General features: G+C 32.2%; 1 protein-coding gene across 1 annotated transcript; it reads right to left on the reverse strand.

The window, feature by feature from the left end:
* Positions 1–2,353: 2,353 nt before the first annotated feature.
* Positions 2,354–9,988, reverse strand: LOC110036654 (cinnamoyl-CoA reductase 2-like; the record flags this gene model as incomplete). The annotated part of the gene is given in 7 exon segments (XM_020741152.1): positions 2,354–2,934; positions 2,937–2,979; positions 3,082–3,271; positions 8,707–8,869; positions 9,318–9,506; positions 9,620–9,792; positions 9,895–9,988. Coding segments are annotated over 7 exon segments (960 nt in total), but the record flags the coding sequence as incomplete, so codon positions are not given.
* Between the last annotated feature and the right edge of the window lie 6,962 nt (positions 9,989–16,950).

Here is a 16,950-nt window from a genome sequence, read left to right on the forward strand (position 1 = left end):
AAATAGGTCCTTGCTGTCTTGGATGACAGAAGGTGGAATTTGGGCTCGTAGGGGTTGAAATAGTGAATATGTGGCAGGGAGGTGGTGAAGGGGGGTTGGGACAATAGTAAGGTGGCAGCGATGTGGTTCAGGATGACTAGGACAACTATCTCAAAGTGAGAGGAATCAACGTTTCCCCTGCGGATTCTTGTATGAATATATGATGAATAAAGATGACATGGAGTATCAAACATGGTTTTTCTCCATTACATCCTATTGAGGTGTTAAATAATGAATCCTTTTAGGTATTAATACTACAACAACAATAACAAGAAGTCTTTAGGTGTTAAATATTTAAATATAAAGGAATTGTGTGGTCAGCACATGTAAATGCCTTTTAAAAATATATAGTATAAATATTATTAAGAAATTTTTAAGATATTGTTATTACACAATTAAATATTTAAATATAATGCATACTTACAAATTAATATGGAAGAGAATCTGAAAGACTGCATGTCACACCCTGGGTATGGAAGGTGGGTATATCCCGACAATGTAGGACATGAAATGAATTGAACTTGTTTGTATTCTTAAAAGAAAAAGATTATCCAAATAAAAACATAATGGAATAAGAAAAATTCAATCTTATTCAATAAATAAGAGTTGAACTGATACAACAGAAAAAAATGAGATAACTGGAAGAAACTAAAATAAAAATAAAAAAAAAACTACTGAAACTCAAAAAGAAAAATACAATAACTAATACAGAATTGAAAAAATACCAAAAACAAATCTAAAGTAGATAGTCTGCTCCGATGGAGAGGGTTCTACAAGTGGTTGAGTGAAAACTGTTATATAAAAATATCAACATGTGAGTTTGAAAATCAAACTAAGTAAATAATAATTATTTATTAAAGCATAAACGACAAGAAAAATAGAGCATGCAATGTGACAAATAAATAGAGACGATTTACTATGTGTGTAAAAGAATTTGCAAAGACTACCATATGTTTATAATCCCGAGTAAAAGTGACTTAAAAACACATGCACATTTATATAAATATTTATATGCTACAATATTAAATATTTTTTTATAAATATGACTCATCAATCATTTTACACTGTCTGATAATATTTCAATATATACATAAGTACATATATAAAATTATATGTGTGTGTGTCTGCACCGCCAGCCATTGCCAGTGGCTTGTTGGTAGAGCAGCCTCTTTAAAGGTAAGTCCCCTCAAATCACGAGTTCGTGGCTGAGGGCTGGTATAATAGCCTCCTGCCATTATATATATATATATATATATATATAGAGACACACACACACACACACACACACACACACACTCCCGAGGACTTGTCAGTCCGGCTAGCCATAATAAATGAGTTTAATACAATAATATTATAATATTAGTTATATTTTATGCATCACAATCAAAACGTCGAAATATAACTATAAAATTTCAACCAATATTTATAAATAATTGTCGAATTGTAACAATAAAATTCATATATCAATGCTATAAATAAATAATAATACTACAATATGACACGTGAGTAATTAAATATGAGTCTATGCAACGATAAAACAAGATTAATTAAATATGAAAGTCATTATGAACACAAATGAATTCTAATGCAATTATATTAACGAAGTTTCAATCATACGAATGACAAACCTACATTTAGATAGAAATCTAAAACAAATAGGATCTATTTGGGGTAGTTGCGACAATTTGAAGAAACAGCTGTGAAGCTGCTGCAGAAGAAGTTACTGTTGAAAAACTACGGTGACTATTATAAATTTATTTTAATTTTAAAAAATTAAACCACAGTTTTCTGGCATACACCATACTTTAAAATGTTAGGTTAAAAAAACAGCTTCCTATCACAAAAATTTCTAGAAAACAGTAAGAAAGTAGTTCCCCATACAAAACAACGATCCCAATCTGAAAAGCAAAACTGTCAGAAAGCTACCCCAAGGAGACCTTTAGTAAGGATGTCACTCATAACTAAGAATGATATATTTATCCCATAATAAAAAACAATTATCTCGAGGTGACGAACATAATACCTCTACGAATTCAACAATTTGACTATCAATCATACACCAATTAGAAAATAAGAAAATAGTTATACAATTATGTTATACCATTAAATCAAGCATAACCTAATCAATATTTATTATTATTATTATTATACTTTTAGAAGAAAAAATCGTTTTCCTAACTGATAATTAAAATAATAACTTGTTTTTAGAAAAAAAATGATTTCTAAATAATTTTTTTGGGAATTTACATGCGTAACACTTAATCCAATAAAAAAAAATTATCAAACCCTACAAGTTTTTAAATCTCGTTTCTCTATTTTGTCTTAAATCTCAGGAATTTTTATTGCGTGCGCAGGTGTCCAATCTGAACCGTCAAAAAAATTTGAGTGGGTCACACTCTAATAATAAAAAGAAATATTCAGATTGATGTAAATATGAGAAATTTGAGGTGTCCGCAGACGATAAAAACTCAAATCCCAGACTAGAGATCCGGTCGGGACATAAATTTACGGGGTTCAAAGAGGCTGAGGCGCGCGAGGGTGGCAGGGAGAAAAAGGGGGTGGAAGACGAGGGTTACCTTCGTAGATGGTTTCGAGTGAGAGCGGACAAGAGGAGGTGATGCCCTTGGCCATCTTTTATAGGTGCAATCGACGATTCGGAAGGCTGAAGGCGAGGGCGGGAGAAAAAACTTGAGTTCGCAAGATTCCAAATCGGGAAGGTCGTAAGAAGAACAGGAAATAGTAGGCGAAATGAGGGATTTTTGGTGCTTACACTGCATTTGTCCTACATCAGTTCTTCTCAAGAAGGCCAGCTTGCTGGTAGAATTCAATAGAATCAACAAGTGTTTCTTCAAATGGCCTGGTTTTCCAACCCAACATCTTTAATTTCTCTGAAGAGAAGATTCGCTGATGCGTTCTCGCTCTACCTCTGGCTCAATGAAACTGCCATAAAAGGAACGAACTATTAGAACTGCAGTTTAGTATCATATTCTAATACTAAAGGATAACGCCTTTATACAGCAAAATATCATTTGCAAATCTTACTTCTGCTGGTACTTGTAGTTGGGATAAATACTCTTCAACTTGGTGATCATGTCATGAATATAACTCGAATGAGCAGAAGAAATATATCTTCCTGAAGCGTCTGCAGACTCATACACTAGAAGCAAAGCATCAGCCACATCTCGCACATCCACGAGGTGCCATAGCTTGTCCAACATTGGTTCTGGTGCTCCTGTAAACATAAGCAAATGACTAATTTGGAAAATTTATAGATTTCTTTTCAAGCTTCCCTGAATCAACGTATCAACAAAAATTCCAAATTAGCCCAATTATATATGTGAAAACAAGAAAGAAGATTAGCCGGCTTAAGGTAGCCAATGAATGTTTTTACTTATTTTTTGAATATGACTCATTTTTTTTCCACATTGAATGCTTTCTCAATTACACTTCATAATAATGAGTGTTGTTTGTTAAATAATTTATTACTACATATAACCAATTGGATGTTGCATTCAAAATTAAAAATGTGGCACTTCGCATCAGGAAAGAATTTCAAGAAATCTCATTGCATGGGATACCTAGCATCAACGAGGTAATATTTCTTTGGATGCAAATAACATTAAGACATCAAAACCAATTTAATTTGAATTAATTTGATTAATCTATTGACTATAATGGGACATTAAGAATTTATATTCAAGTATCGGAGTTACAATTTTGAATATGCGATTGTCATAAACATTGTATTCTCATCGTATCATTAACACATATTGAAGTCACACACTAATAGATTCCACGTAAGAGATCCACAATATTCTATATATGCGATTTTGTGCATCGACATGTGTGTCATCAATAGCTCTAATACAATAATATTAGAAATTTTTGTTCATGCCTATGAATTAAAAAGATTATTTAATGAGTACCTTAAAGAATAACACGTGTATAATATCGTCACATATTTCTCTTGGAGTACGCTAAAAAGTTAGAACTTTTGATTTGACAATATTTTATATAAAAAATATTAATTATAATCAATATCAAAATATCTGTTAATAGTCTCAGTTGAATATTGAAATCGCTTGGAAATAGCATGCATGGACTTATTATGTGATATTATATCTAAAGTAATTGTCAATACTTCCTTGTGCGTAATTTTGGACGATTCATGCAAACCATAAATATTTTGCAATTCATTCAGTATATCACAAAAAATTGTTTTGGACATTCAGAACATATTACGAATTCTATACGAATGATCTTCAAAAAGCTCACAAATCAATTAGTCACCTACATAGGAAGATGTTATGCACAATGTCTTACACAAGCATGTTTGGTAGTATTCATTGATGAAACATTATAATTATCAAAATTATTGTCTGTTATATTATCTCCATTAAAAATCTTCAAATAATGGATCCATCAAAATACTTCATGAATGTCAAAATAAAAAATAAATCATGAACTGGACAAAAAATGAACAATTAACTTTGACAGTAATTGCTTGGAATTGTATTGAAATATTACGATTTAATAAAAAAATAAATAGAACTCTAAACATTATTCAGTAACATATAAAGTATAAGTGACATAAAAACACAAATACAACTTGTTCAAGTATGTGTTCAACTTAATACAAACAAAACATAAGCACAAATTAATACACCAAATTCAACTAATTGATTGTTAAAAAAATAACGAAGATAATGAATACTCCACTCCAACACCATTATTATAAAAACGTCCAGCTTTGTTGGGTCTTCAAAAAGTTTTATTGAGAATAAATATAATAACATGTCCCTTAAGATTTCAAGAGTGCAGTTTAGTAGCTTAATGACTTCTGCAATCAAAGCATATGCCTGTGTTGTGCTAGCACTGGGCGTCATACTAGTACAAGTTAATTATTAAAGAAATAACGAAGATAATGAATACTCCACTCCAACACTATTATTATAAAAGCCACCAGCTTTGTTGGGTCTTCAAAAAGTTTTATTGAGAATAACTATAATGACATGTCCCTAAAAACTTCGGGAGTGCAGTCCAGTAGCTTAATGACTTCTGCAATCAAAGCATATGCTTGTGTTGTGCTAGCATTGGACGTCATACTAGTACAAGTTGTAACTAACTATGAAATTTGTCCACTAAAAAATTTGGCGTCGACTTCTTTTTTCCTTTTAGATTGTTGGTTTTGCGGTGCGTAGTGTTTAGGTTGACTGAATTCATTATTTTCTACCTTGTGTGGCAGTTCCTTGTGAACTTCATTCAGGCTCATCCAAATTTTGGGAAGTAACATATGTTGTAGCCCAGACATTAGAGTTCAAAATAACAACATCGACAAACATCAAATCAACTTTCTCTTCCAGCTTGGGGTTTGTGCCATACTTAACTTTTTTTGCATTGGGAATAACCTACATTTGAAAACAACATTGTTGAAATGATATGAAATATGAACGATTTATATAACATTATCTACTTACCAAAAACTTCTTTCTCTACTTTCTCGAATGCATCTAATGTTTTCTAAATAGAATCCCCACCTAATTCAGTCGCACCTCACTTTAGCTCATTCCATAATTTCCAATCATTTTTTAGTTGATCTCATTTATTCTTCAATCCTATTTTTTTCATGAATTTTTTTTTTTATAATTGTCAGTCTTCTTTATTGAAATAAGTTGCAGGAATGTTGTCTAATTTGTTCTCTTTTAAGCACAAATCACAAAATAAATTTTGCATCTCACTCTCAAGTGACCGATAGACCTTTTTATTTTCTCGTTTTTTGAGCTAAAAAAATTGAAGTGATATTATAATAAAGGTGGACAATGTAAACTAAAATTTTCAAATGCAAAGGCATGATGTTAAAAAAAAGAATATAAAATGTTGAAAAAAATACAAATTAAGACTATAGATAAAAACTAATTAACAAAAAAAAAGTGCATCAAAACTTAAAAGGGCCAAGCAATCGAAGTAGAGTTTAACGAGATCATTTTGTTAAATATTGGCCCATCTAGAATCACCATTTGCATTCAGTTAGAAACATGAGGTATAAGATAATATGCTTAAGCGTGAGATAAGATGGTATCCAAAGAGGAGTGTGCCATATAGGTTGCAGAATATACAAAATAACAAACAATATTCGCAAGAATAAGATTAGGTAGTATCCAAGATTGAGTGTGTCATGTAGATTCAGATATACAAAATAGAAAACAATATGAATCACAGCTAATAATCAGTTAATAATAAATAACTAAGGAATTCAATGACGGCAAAATAGTAAAGACAACAATAAGAATCATAACTAGTAATCAGTTGAGCTCTCTGTGAATAATTTTTTCGCATCATAGCTCTACAAAATTTTAACCATTTGAAGATACCCAAAGTAACGCAATCGTCACTCACATTATAAATAGTATATATTGTGTCATTCTCATATAAAATAGAACAACATATTATCATGAATGCACAACAAGTAAACAACAATTTTTCATCTGCATAACTTTTGAAAGTATATGTCCTATTTTAGAGAAGTGCACAAACCAAAATAAAATTGCAAAGAGTTGACATAAATGGCTATCACTGTGCATAATTGAATCACTAACTGGTGCCTATAAATCCTCTAGGTAGAATAGTGCAATAGCCCAATCTCAAATCGGAATAGAACAATTTATCATCAAAGCTATAATTGGCAATAGCAAATTTGTATTGAAATAACGATTCTATAATTTAAAAATCTCAACAGTTTCCACATGAGGTATTAAACATATGTGTCACAAATCATCTTTGTCATCTATGTTACCTAAGAATGTACATTTTGCTTTCATCATTAGAAACACAAGAAAAAGCCAAAAACCGCATTTTATCTACCCAATCAATGCATGCTCATGAGAATGGTATCATATAAGAGCTTCTACATACTACTCACATAAGTCTATTAGCAAAACACTAAATAAATCTTTCATTTTTCACATAGATAAAGCTTCGGAGTTTCACAGTTTTCACGGCCACTTAAAATTTTTTTAGAGTTTCACATAAATCAACCAACATAAACGCAGAAAAAGACCTCGGCTCCCCAAAAAATCATTTTGCTTTTCAAGGGCAACTAAAAAATGCTTTCATTTTTCACATAGATCAACCAATAGAAAAGCTAGAAAATCTCTCAACACTCAAAATGCTTTCGTTTTTCACAACAAAGTTTTTGACATTGATCAACCAATAGAGATGCAAGAAAAATCCTCTACACTCAAAATGCTTTTGTTTTTTTACGGCCACTAAAAATTTTTTAGAATTTCACAATGATCAACCAACACAAACACAAAAAAAAAAACATCGACACACAAAAAAGCCTTTTGTTTTTCATGGGCAACTAAAAAATGCTTTCCTTTTTCACAAAGAAAAGCCCCCCAGCACTAGAAAAATTCTTTCATTTCTCACGGAGCAACTAAAAAATATTTTCACTTTTTCACATAAATCAACCAACATAGATACAAGAAAAGCCCGCTTTCATAGGCATTAAAAAAGATGTAAAAAATTCAAAATAAAATTCCAAACCAACAATGCAATGATGTAAGGGAAACAAAGCTAAAACTCACCTGAAGCGAAGAATCAAAGGCAGAAGTAGCGATAGGGGAGACAAGGAGTGCACAAAGCTTCGACCAGCACTAAACTGAGAAAGCTCTAGGGTGCGAGACACTATCTACCTTCTTTTTTTTATAAGTTAGGCGGGTAATTTCGAGGAATAACCAAAGACGGCGCTCTCATTTTCAGAACCGTGTTGCGGGACATTCACAAAATGCCGCTTCCCAAATGTCTCTAACACGACTTTTCAAAATGAAAAGTAGTTGTGAAGCTGCCCCAAACACATCCTTAGAGTCTATTTCGAGCAGCTATAGGTATTTAAAGAAGCAATTGTGAAGTTGTTGCAGAAGAAACTACTGTTCAAGAAGATGCATTATCTATTACATATTTTTGTTATTATATAAAAATTGGACCACAACTTTCTAGCAATCACTATACTTAGTCAAGTCAAATTGTAAAACAAAGCTTTTCCACCATGCCTTCTTGAGAAAACAGCCAACAATTTTTTTCCCCAAACGCCCCAGCAGCACAATCTAGATCGCCACCGCCCCCCAAAACGCACCCATAATCAATCTGGATGTGTGTAGATCTTTGTAAATCTAGGACAAAAAACTTTTATTCGACCCCCAAAAATAATCGAGCACACAATATCTAAAAAGAGTATTACTAGGTCACCAAATTGGGCAGTGAGAAACCAAAAAATACAAATGTACGGTCATTCATTATGTTAGAATAAAGTATCTATAAGAGATTGCCATAAAGTAGCAACATAAATGAAATTACAAATATCCTTGTCATTCCTTGGATCATTACCTAACTAAAACAAATTAAGATAAATATTGCTTCATTGTCAGTTCATTATTACAGGTAATGATAACATATTACATTTTGTGATCATAGTTCTTCTGGTCATCTTCTAAAAATCAGACTAGTTATATTCAAATCATAACAAAGGCAATCTAACCTCTTTAAAAAATTAGCATAACAAATAGCAAGGGAAAAAGGTGGGTTCGCATGCCTACAATAGTAAAAAAATAGCATCATTTACATTAGTAAAAGAATTATATTAAAAAAAAATCTTCTGGTTAGACAAACCTTTCACAATATTGAGAAGCATCAAGCTACTAGAATTAACTGTGGTCTGCAATTGTGGTCCATAAACCATTGATGGGCAAACAGTAACCAGATTTAATCCAGTCTTCTCTGCATATTCCCAGGCAGCTCTTTCTGCTAGAGTCTTTGAAAGGGCATAACAATACTGTAAAGATGAAATAAATTAAGATCCACAACTTAGTTGTACTATTATAATTAAAGTTCTATTTTCATTTACATCTTATCCCAATTGATATATATTGATACTTCCTCAGTAAATACCAATTCACACCTCTCTGTAAAACATCAATCTGCACCAAAATATTAGAACGCAGAATATGCCAAGTACTTCGTTACAAATTTCAGAACTAAGAAAATATTATCCTAAATGATTCATAAGTAGTTTTTGTAGAAATTTGGATAAAAGGGATCAAGTCAAAACAATTACAGTCAAATGTTTAAATTCATATGCAAAGAAAATCAATACTATTTTCATTGCAACAACTTCTTTAATTAAACTTGATGCTCTCACAAGCATTTGCAAAAAATTCAGCTCTTCTATTTACATCAGAAAACCCTAGCTTCATAAATGAGAGTCATGCATGATAGAATACCTGAACTCCCCTCCTCATCCAGTCTTGGTCTGACCAACAAGACTCATCAATGACCTTATCCTTGGGCCAATCTGGATTTATAAAGACAGCAGCTATTGACGAAACAACAAGAACTCGCTTGACTCCTACCTCTGAACAAGCTTTCATTACATTGATAGTTCCGGTAAGAGCAGGAGCGATCACCTCACTCTGCAAATTTGTGAGAATTTTGCGAAAAACATTAGGGATTACAGACTATCGATGATCGACTAAAATAAAATGAAATGATGAGAATTTAGTGATCGATAGGAAACATTAATTACCTCTGGATTGGGCACCACTTTGAATCCAGGAACAGGACTGGCTACATGAAAAACTCCTTCACATCCTTGAATTGCTGCTAATAAATCATGAAATTGAAGAACGTCTGCCTTGTAGAGCTGAAGGTTTTCTGAAGCATTCTCGAGTTTCTTCAAGTGACCATTCTTCTCATCGCCTGAAATGAGATTACTAGTTTCAAAATACAGATACGAAGAAAGAGAAATATGTATGGGGATCAACGAAGCGAATACTACGAAGGGAAGAATGGGTCTTTTACTTGGATTTCGAACTGTGCCGTTGACCTTGTATCCTTCAGATAGAAGAAGCTTCACCAGCCATGAAGCTATGTAACCCCCTGCTCCTGTTACGCAAACCTTCTTCGTTTCCATCTCTCTCTCTCTCTCTCTCTCGCTTCCTTGTCTTTGCTTAGTACTTTAAGTGAAGTCCTGCTAGGCGTTGTAAGTATCACAGTTTAAGAAGTTCCGATTAAATATTAAAGTATGAATAATCTTTAATTTCTTTAATTTATTTTAGAATAAGCGTGATATAAATTTTATTTTTTATTTTTTTTATAATTATCAGAGTTTAAAGTACTAATTTGAAAAAATATCTCAAATTAATAAATATTCAAAATGTTAGATATTTTAGTCTGAAATTTAGGATATAAATATTTATATATTTCCTTAAATATAATGTCCAAGAGAATGAATTGAAACATTAATAAAAGCTTTAAATTTATAAAAATATATTATAATTTTAAAAGTAAAAAAAATTATTCTAAATTGAAGACTAAATTTAAATTTTATAAATAAAATAATATTTTCAGAAAAAAAGATTTATGAAATAGTTTAATAAATTATTTTAATTAAATTACTGAATAAATTCAGTGCAATTAAAATTTTAAATTTTTCTAAGTCTAATTTTAAAATTTTTATAATTAACTAAACTAATTAAGAAAATTTAAATGAAATAAAAGAGAAGAATTTGGGAACATCCTCGATTTAGTGGCCTATTTAATGGGAGGACTTATAATAATAGCCAGTCGCCCATTGGATAAGATAAGGTATCAATCCCTTCTTAATTTTTTTTTTTAAATATCCATTAGTTCAATAAATCAATAAATTATATTTTAAAAAGTTATCCCTATAATATATTATCAGTAATATTAATTTAATTTATATCATTTAATTGTTTTATATTTTATTTGACAAATAAAAACTAACTTTAAAATCTGATGAAAGAAACTACTCTATTTTCAGAGAAAAATTTTCAGAGTGTATTTTCCGTCCGGACATCTGACGTACCTCTACGTGCGATGCATATTATTCATGAGTTATTTTCAAGTTATTTCTGGGTTATTTTCAATAATCCCGAAATTGAAAATAACCCAGGAATAACCCAAAAATAAAGACCGCGGGTTATTTCTGGATTATTTCGGGATTATTGAAAATAACCCAGAAATAACTTGAAAATAACTTAGGAATACCCCGCACGTAGAGCTACGTCAGGAGTCCGCACAAAAAAATTTTTGCTATTTCCAACAACTCTGGGCATTTGAGATGGGGACGGCCACCAAAAGCTCTTTTTTGTTTAAATAATAAGTACTCCATGATTAGGATGACATATAATACAATTTTCACAAACCCAATATAATAATAATAATAATAATAATAACATAATTCGTTTGTCAAAACTAGGGATGAATTAATATCTACATATGGCTTATTATTTGGATTTGTATGATAAACTTACATTATAAAATATTTTCATTATAATTATTTTATAATGGTGCCTAAGACACCTCTAGATATATTTATATTTTTGTGTGTGCCTATCAATGTTTATGTATATTTGTATAAATATGCATCTAAATTTATGTATATTTGTATGTATATTAATCTTATTTTGAAATATCAAATAAAATATTTATTATGCTATCAAGAATAATTAAACAGTACAGGCATGTGGCCGGTTAGAGTCCGAAAATTCTGACGCTAATCAAGTATATTTTCGATGCAAATCACCATTTGTGTCTAATTTGCATCGAAAAAATACCGACATTAAAACCGACGTCGCTAATTATCCTAGCGACCACATTTTCATTGAGCAAGTTCGTCGTTGTAAATTTTTGTCCACAAATCAATTGACGCGAACTTACTGTCATAATTGTGTTTACACTAGTCGGTGCAAATTTGTGAATGCAAATCCCATTTTACTTCGAGATAGCGATGACAAGTATCGTTCAGTTGATTGTAAAGTTTGTGTTGGATTTTCTGACGTTGATCTGATACAAACCTCTAAGAAACAAAAAAGAAACAAAAAACAAAACAAAAAAAAAACGATTAAATTTTTACGTACACGCGCTTAACAAACACAAGCATCATAATAGCATACTTATATATCATTGTAACTAAATAAAGAAATCACTAATATGTTTAAACGAAGATACCAATTTTACTTAAAGAAAAACGGATGTAAATGTTCAAAGTTAACAACTGCATGAACTGAAAGTTCACCTAAACATAAACAAAATAAAAAAATCAGCCCCTATGGAAGGGGGAATATCATTAAACATATATGTTGCTTCTCATCATCTTCCTTCTCCACATTCTAGTCGACAACACTTATATGTTGCTTGCCCCGGTGATCAAAACTCCCTATCATGCATGCTAGGTCATTTGCAACCTTCTGTTGGCCTTCATGCATTTTTCGAAGTTCTTCATTTATTGTGTTGACTAGCATGACAAGCTCACGTGCTGAGCCTATAATGAGTTAGGGCCACCCACAACAACATGCGAGCGCTCGACCTCAAATGCAATGTCTTTTGCACATAGGTTCCTCGCCGCTTGCATCCACTGCTCAAAATCAAACCAAGCGGTGGTAGTCTGACTACCACTATTGTTGTGCTGGCGAACAATGAGGTCTAGCTCGCCATCTCCCCCTGCCTCTCTCGGAGCTGCTCGTTTTCCTCCTGCATAGTTAAAATAAAAAATAATTGTCATTTTAAATTTTAATAGCCACAAAAAATAAAAAATCATTTTTTTTACTTACATTGACAAGCTGAGAGTGGTCGGAGACCCACTACTGTGTGTTCGGCTATCGATGCGTTAATACATGCAACTTTGCAGTAAATAGCTTAAGATCAAGCTGCCTGTGTACATGAGATAAATGTAAGTATCACATAATTATATAAATCTTGAAGTTTTTTTTTTAATTTGGAGATAATCTTACTAGTCTTTGATAGTGCTCTGTGTAGATGATTAAATATCAAATGTGGAATGCGACCTCTCTGGCTCCCCTTGTTGTTTGATTCTAATAGTTCGTCTGTCTTTTCCTCTGAGATTCCGGAGGGGCCCAGGCTTTGTTCAAGTCAGCCCGGACATCCACACCCACCCATGCGGGCCTCTCCCCCCTTCTTTCGTATTGTGGTGAATATGTCCGCGAGCCGATGCCTGTCACGAACCTCGAAAATATGTTGGATCTATTGATGATACTCCAACAACTAGTAGAAGGACCTCTGCAAATTTGAAATTACATAAGTTTTCAGTAATATAAAAAGTAGAAATTAGCATTTTATTTCAAATTAAATGATTATACTTCGAACTCTCGGAACCAAATGTCTCGAGTCGTAAATGGGAACTGGGTTCAGGAGAGATATGCTTGATTATACCGGCACCGGATGATCTCTATGAAGCGTGTCACGGGCGGCCTGGAAAGAAGAACCTAAAATTGAAATATTTGTTTCAACAAAAATCGAGAAGTAAATTGAACTTACTCTACTGTTAAAATAAATATGACAAACGAGTCTCCTTCCGACATAATATACACTCTTTCTTTCGAAGGAGTCAACCATCTGAGATGCGGGAGTTGAAGCGCCCGACTCATTAGAAGAGGAATCCAGACGGAAAATTGGTGTGGGTATGAGAGGTGGTGCTTGCGAGGGAACTAGTGCCTACAAGGGAACGAGTGCGGGAGGGCGCGGGAGGACGCGGGAGGACTGATTGGAGTGACAGTCTTATTCGGTCTCCTGTATGTGTTATCTAAAGTCCCCTTAACATGGGGGTTGAGCATCAGCCATCTACCATCTGCAATAGAAAAAATAAATTATTATAATTATTAAGCAGGATTAGTATGTAATATAATACACAAATGTAAAAGCACAATAGTGTAGAATGCTAACATGAAACATGTCATGATTATGTGTAAAATTGATAAAGCAAGCAGGATAACTATAGTGTGAGTAGCAAAAGTAAAAGAAAGAACGTGCAGAAAATAGTAGGCTGAAACTGTTCCTTCATTGAGTTTTCCTCGTTCCCTATGGGGTCGACAATCAGACTCAAACCCAGTACTATTGATACTCCACGCATACTTATGTGAGCAGCCCGTGTTTCGCAACAATTAATTTGTGTCATATAACCACCTACTACCACCAATAGTGTTTGGGCTCTTACCCGAGTGGTGATTTGCTCACTTTAACATTTTTTATTTTAAATATTAATCTTATTTTTATGTTATTTTCTTTTAAATGCTCTCATTGGTTTGCTATTTTTATTTGGTTTTCTGGTCTATATGTATTGGTAGGTTGTTTTTTTTTTAAGAGATTATTTTGAGCTAGTTTTTTTTAAAATAATTTTTAAATATCTTTGGTTTAAATTTATATGTTTATTTACCAAGTTTTTTTTTTTTTTTGTTTATTTCAATATTGTCTTTTTTATTGTGTTAGTTTGGTATTTTTGTTTTGGGACAATCACACCCAGACCACCTCAAACTGGCTACTTACAAATCAACCAGTCTCTTTCATCCATTTTCCAAATTCTCACTCAAATATCAAAGTTCATGGTAAAAGTTCATGGTAAAACCCCAACCCCCCAACCCATATTTTTCATTTTTATCAAATTCTCTAATTTGATCGTGGCATGTTTAAACACATCGGTTGGGTAGTTAAAAAAACTCACTTTGTTGATTAATTTGTAAATATCAATATTTTGAATGCATGTAAGTATGCTTTTTTTCTTTTTAGTAGCTTTTAGCACTTTCATGTCTTCGTACTTATATTAAATTTTTACTTCAATGATTAAGGTAAGCTCTTATTTGAATAATTTAGAGTAGATGTACTCTGTTGATCTTTTTGGTTTAAAATGTTAAAAGGGCGTTTGTTCAAGGTTTTTTTATGTAGTTTAAAGCATATTTGGCATTAGGGCTATCAAAAAAGCCTGTTGTTCTTGAGCAGTTTGCGTTCGGTTCGTCAATGAGTTTGTATTCGATTTGTTCGATAAGTAACGATAAGTAAACGAGACGAACGCGAGACGAACGTGAATAAATTTTTTTTCGTTCGGTTAGTTAAACGAATCAAACACGAACAGTAAAGCGTTCGTTTATGTTCGAATCGTTATTGTTTGAAATATAAAATAATTATATATAAAAAATTTATGATCTTTTAAAAAATTAAATTTTATAAATTATAATATATAATAAATTAATAATAATAGTATATTAATATAATATATTAGTAATATACTAATACAGATATTATATATTTATATAATATAAGTTATATAATTAATATAATATATTCTTTATATATATATATTAATATTAGGGATGTCAAATTGGCTCGTCGTTCGCAAACAGCTCGTGTTCGGCTCATGTTCGGCTTGTTCGTTAAGAAACGAACATGAACAGTGACTTCACGAACATTCTCGAACACAAGCTTATTTCAAACAAACTAAATTTTTTTCTTAACGACCCTATTTCAAGCTTATGTTCGTGTTCGGTCCGTTCTTTTTTTATTTGTAAAAAAAGTAATTTTTTTACAACCCTATTTGGCATATGTAAAAAAGTAATTTTTTTTGCTATTTTTTTATTATTATTATTGACCTTGATGGTGGTAATTGCAATTGGTAGTGGTAATGGACCATAATAATTATTTTCTAAAATATCTTAAAATTTTATTTTGAATATCAAACATATCTGTAAGACACACGGGCCGTTATGATGAGTTGCGATAATATTTGTAGGCTACATGGACTGAAATCAGAGGAGTTGTGAGCCACGCAGGTTATAGTAAATCATGTAAGTTGTAGTGGTGAGTTGTTATGACATCAGTAGGTCCTAGTGTCTGAAGCGAGGAGTTGTACGTGTTGTGAGCTACGTAGAACGTAGTGATGAGTTGTGATGACATTTGTAGACTGCAAGGGCCGGAGTCGGGAGTGAGTTCTATCGCTTAAACTTTCTTGCCCGATAAAAAAATGTTCAAACTGTTTTGATTATAGAAATTGTGTGGTACGTATGTAAATGCCACATTACAATTATTAAAGAGAATTTTGTTAATGAGAGAAGTTTAACATTATTTTTTGCTAGTAAATACATTGGTAACGTGATACATTAATCTTATATTAATGTACAAAGATTCAACATACACATAAATAAAAAGAAGAGCTGGTAGAGGGAATAACATGAGTTTTTATGTGAAAAACTCAAAAGGGTAAAAATCATAGTCTAACCCGGTTGAAATGATTGCACTATGCCGATGTAAGTTACAAAACTTTTATTGGTCATTAAATAGTCGGAAGCAATATTACATAAATCAGGGTTATCAACATGACTTCCGTTAAGGAAGGGTAAAATAAGTATGAAAAGTGGCAATAACACACTGTTGTGAAAGAAGACATGCAATAGAGGTTATCTGTCAGAAAATATGATGTCAGAGTCGCCAGTAATAGCAGTCTACCTAGCAGTGGAGGTACGACAGTACTCCATTTGTAGTGAGGTTGTTTGATGGGTAGTGACGACGATTTGGTAGTAGAGACAGTTCTGGTCGGGCAATTATGGTTTAATGATGGAGATGACCTGAAGGTGGTGGTCTAGAGATGAGATGATGATAGTCATGAGGCAATGAAGATGGTGGTTGGACAAACGGTCTGACGGTAGTGGCCCAACGGTGAGCACCATCAGCCTTCTTCTCCAGATTTAGGCTCCACTTATGAAGGGAGTGGGGGTCTATTTATAGATTTTGGAAGTGACATTTTATATAAATACTGTATGAATCCAGACAATTCCGTCGAACGCCCTATATGATTCCCTTTATCATATATAATTATTTGAACGCATTGTTCAAGTTTGAATTAAGTGATTTTAAGCTCACTAGATTAATCTCATCAAAATACTTGATTTTACTTTAAAGTTATCAGATATGAATATTATTTGGTCCTTCTAAATAAAATTCAAAATTTTTTATGCTTTAAGTGCATGATATAAGCTCACTTATGCTAAGATCAGACCATTATATATATATATATATATATATATATATATATATATATATATGTATATA

This window comes from Phalaenopsis equestris, unplaced genomic scaffold (assembly GCF_001263595.1).
Source record: "Phalaenopsis equestris unplaced genomic scaffold, ASM126359v1 Scaffold209375, whole genome shotgun sequence".
NCBI classification, from domain to species: Eukaryota; Viridiplantae; Streptophyta; class Magnoliopsida; order Asparagales; family Orchidaceae; genus Phalaenopsis; species Phalaenopsis equestris.